Source organism: Aplysia californica, unplaced genomic scaffold (assembly GCF_000002075.1).
Source record: "Aplysia californica isolate F4 #8 unplaced genomic scaffold, AplCal3.0 scaffold00952, whole genome shotgun sequence".
Taxonomy (NCBI): Eukaryota; Metazoa; Mollusca; class Gastropoda; order Aplysiida; family Aplysiidae; genus Aplysia; species Aplysia californica.
The window spans coordinates 133576-138026 of record NW_004798222.1 but is presented as its reverse complement, the minus strand read 5'-3'; the positions used below and the strand labels follow the sequence as shown (position 1 = coordinate 138026).

The window sequence follows — 4451 nt, the reverse complement described above, 5'->3', positions numbered from 1 at the left end:
GTGTGTGTGTGTGTGTGTGTGTGTGCGTGTGTGCGTGTGTGTGTGTGTGTGTATGTGTGCACGTGTGTGTATGCATGCATGTGTTTAAGATTGTCGAAGACATGTAGAGGGATTGTAGATCATTTATTGGGACGAATAGTAAGGATTGTAAAAGATTGTGACAGAGGTTCAGAGGTATTGCAGAGTATCTCGGTCTGTTGTATCCCTACCACCCCTGGTTGGCCCTTAGAGGTAGGGTTAGAAGCCCGCAGCCTAGAAGAAGAAGAAGAAGAAGAAGAAGAAGAAGAAGAAGAAGAAGAAGAAGAAGAACAACAACAACAACAACAACAACAACAACAACAACAACAACAACAAGTCGATGAACTAAACGATCTATATTATATGTGAGGCATCGTGGTGGAATCAGGCTCTCGTCAAAATAATCAAAGTAAAGAAACTTGCATTTTTTCCGCCGGTTTTTGAATTTTTATCAAATTTTTGTTTTTTTCGCTCAACACCTTTCATGCCAATTAAAGAACGCATTTCTGTGTGGATTTTTCTGAAAAACGCTGATAAAATCACCAAAAAAATGTAAATCTTCAGTTACCACGAACTCTAAAGCTAAGGACATAACTAATCTTTGGCGGCCATTTTCTCCCTAATTTTACTTTTGAAAACAGGTGACCCCCATCTCTTTCTTTCGCAAATGTCTCGACTTGTATTCAAGATGAATGGGTATTTTTTCCATCCAAATAAAGACAGGTGAACAAGCTTTAAAATGGTACCCATAACTCTACATGCTCAAAAATTAACGAGAGCCTGATTCCACCACGCTGCCTCACAAATATCGATCAGGCCGTAAAAACACTTATATTATTTAACTCTATCCGTACGCCCTGGAGTTATTTTGTATCCCCTGGGTTGTATTCTTCACATATTAAAAGACTTCTAGTGCGAAGATCTCTTTGAAACTTTTCATTATTTCTCAAAAAATCATTTTGACAGACTGCTATGCAAAGCGTACGGATCGGATTAACGAGTAAATTTCCTCTTTGGAAAGTGGTGGTACAGAGTTCCCCATGGCGTATGGATACCATAGTAAAACGCGACGTACTGATAGGATTAAGTGGTGGCACAGAGTTCCCCACGTCGTATGGATACGATAGTAAAACACGACGTACTGATAGGATTAAGTGGTGGCACAGAGTTCCCCATGGCGTATGGATACGATAGTAAAACTCGATGTACGGATAGGGTTATGTGGTGGTACAGAGTTCCCCACGTCGTATGGATACGGTAGTAAAACACGACGTACGGATAGAATTAAATGGTGGCACACAGTTCCCCACGTCGTATGGATACGATAGTAAAACACGACGTACGGATAGGTTTTAAAATAATAAACTCTATGTTTGTGTGTTTATTTGTCAGACCTACTTGGCGCCATAAGGGACCGTGCCCTGGATGAACTGGTCAACGCCATCACTCTGGTGAAGGAGAGAGGCTATGAGCACAGGATGGTCAGTGAGCTGAGGGAGGCCACCAAGATGATGGAGAGACTGCAGCATATCCAAGACCTGCTGCATGATGTTAGTCTTCTCTATGTCTGTCTGTCTGTCTGTCTGTCTGTCTGTCTGTCTGTCTGTCTATCTGTCTGTCTGTCTGTCTGTCTGTCTGTCTGTCTGTCTGTCTGTCTGTCTGTCTCTCTCTCTCTCACTGTAGGTGTGATTTTGTATGTATGATTCTGTATGTGCATGTGTGTGTGTTTGTGTGTGTGTATGTGTGTTTGTATGTGTGTATGTTTGTGTATGTGTGTGTCTGTGTGTGTTTGTGTGTGTGGATCTGTCTGGATATGCATCTGTATTTGTGCCTCTGTCTTTTTCTGTCTGTCTGTCTGTCTGTCTGTCTGTCTGTCTGTCTGTCTGTCTGTCTGTCTGACTGCCTATGTCTGTTTATGAGATATCTGCCTTTTTCTGTCTTTGATTTTATCTTTTTTCAGTGTGTCGATGTGTCTGTGTGTCTGTCTGTTCAACCAATATTCCTGTCTTCCAAATCCTTTTACATATATAATCTATCTATCCATCCATCCACCCACCTATCCATCCATCCATCCATCCATCCATCCATCCATCCATCCATCCATCCATCCACTCCATCATCCACCCACAGGTACAGACAATGAGCCAGAAGACTATCACAGAAATCCGCGGCTACTCTAGTCTCTCTCTCTCTCTCTCTCTCTCTCTCTCTCTCTCTCTCTCCCTCCATCCATCCATCCATCTATCCATCCATCCATCCATCCATCCATCCATCCATCCATCCATCCATCCATCCATCCACCCACAGGTACAGACAATGAGCCAGAAGACTATCACAGAAATCCGCGGCTACTCCAGCCCTCCCCCCGCCGTACACAGAGTCATGATGGCTACCTTACTGTTGCTGGGGCATTTTGAGGAGGAGACTCAGGTATGTCTGTCTGTCTGAGTGTCTGTTTGTTTGTTTGTCAGTCCGTCAGTTAGTTTGTTTGTCTGTCTGTCGGCCTGCTCCACCTATCTATCTATCTATCTATCTATCTATCTATCTATCTATCTATCTATCTATCTAAATGTCTGGTTTTCTGTCTATATGTCTATTTGTCTGTCTGTTTATCTGCCAGCCTGCCTGTCTCTCTGCCTGCCTGTCTGTCTGTCTGTCTGTCTGCCTGTATATGATGAAAATCCTTCTCTTGCATGGATATTCTGACGCGGAGACTCATGTTCATTGTCTTTCTGGCTGTCTGTATTTCTGTTTGATGATGATGATGATGATGATGATGATGATGATGATGATGATGATGATGATGATGATGATAATGATGATGATGATGATGATGAGGATGATGATGATGAGGATGATGATGATGAGGAGGATGAGGATGATGATGATGATGATGATGATGATGATGAGGATGATGATGAGGATGAGGATGATGATGATGATGATGAGGATGACCCTCGTTGTTAGGCCCATTTCCCCTGTAATATACAGCGCCCATTTAGTTGGGTTTTTTCTCAGTTGCTCCTGAGGAAGCCCAAGAGGCGAAACGTTGAGCAGTGTCTATTAAACACATTTGAAACATTTTATATGGTTATGTTATTTTGTCTGAAATTCAAACAAGACTCTCCCTCCAACTCTGATTTCCAAACAATGATGATTTTACAGCTAGTGTAGATCTAGATACTTGTTATTTATATTTTGAATGTTCCTGAGGAAGCCCGTTGAGGACGAAACGTTGAACTTGTGATAATTTTTTTGGAAATACTACCAGGTCTTACCTGTTTTAATATCTGCGTTAAACAATGATGATGATGATGATGATGATGATGATGATGATGATGATGATGATGATGATGTTTATTACAATTGTTATTGCTATGATTTCGTTATAATTTATGTATTTAATTATACTTACAATCATTTTTTTTCGTTTTCTATTTCCTTTTCCAGGACTGGCTCAAACTCCAAGCCATCATCGGCAAGACGGGCCGAGACTCCATCAAAAAACGCTGTGAAGAACTCAACCTTGACGACGTGCCTCTGGACATAGCCCTGGGCGCCCGGCATCTGCTCAAAGACTACACGCTTGACCAGTGCCGGATGGTCAGTTCAGGGGCTGCCACCTTTTACGTCTGGGTGAGTCATTTTGTTGTCGTCGTTGTTGTTATTGAATTTGTGGTTGTTGTTGTTGTTGTTGTCGTTGTTGTTGTTGTTGATATAGTTGTGGTTATTGTTGTTATTATTGCTACTGTTGTTGTTGCTTTGGGAGTTGTTGTTGTTGCTGTTGTTGTTGTTGATATAGTTGTGGTTATTGTTGTTGTTATTGTTACTGTTGTTGTTGCTTTGGAAGTTGTTGTTGTCGCTGTTGTTGTTGTTGTTGCTGTTGTGGTTATTTTTGTTGCAGCTGTTGTTTTTATTGTAGCTACTGTTGTTGCTTTTGGAGTTATTGTTGTTGCCATTGTTGTTGTTGTTGTTGTTGTTGTTGTTGTTGTTGTTGTTGTTACTGTTATAGTTGTAGTTGCTGTTATTGTTGTCGTTGTTGCTGTCGATCAAGAAACAGCTGGGTTCTCGCCCTCCTGTACAACTTCATGCTTTTAAAAATATAATTTGGTTGCTTTTACGCTCCCATTGAGGCAATTTTAGGTAGATCAAGCTCAGTCAGCCTTGGTGTGTTATGGTCTTAGCTGTCATGGCAGAAAAAGAAACCTTTTCAATAAAAGTGCATAATATTATTGTGTGTATGTAAATGTGGGTGTTTGTCTGAGGGTGTGTATGTGTGTGTGTGTGTGTGTGTGTGGGTGTGTCTATTTGTGTGTGTGTGTGTGTGTGCGCACGTGTGTGTGTGTGTGTGTGTTTGACAGAGGGTGAAAGAGAGTGAGAGAGGAGTAGAAACAGAAAGAAAGAGACACTCAGAGAGAGAGAGAGAGAGAGAG

At 41.6% G+C, this 4451-nt stretch overlaps 1 protein-coding gene across 1 annotated transcript in view; it reads left to right on the top strand.

Moving 5' to 3' along the window:
* Positions 1-4451, top strand: part of LOC101849090 (hillarin-like) — a 20353-nt gene that overhangs the window by 15504 nt on the left and 398 nt on the right. Inside the window, exons 9-11 of the mRNA XM_035973012.1 lie at positions 1411-1568; positions 2326-2460; positions 3469-3654. Of these exons, the coding sequence (XP_035828905.1) occupies positions 1411-1568; positions 2326-2460; positions 3469-3654 (479 nt within the window). The remainder of the gene's footprint in view (positions 1-1410; positions 1569-2325; positions 2461-3468; positions 3655-4451) is intronic.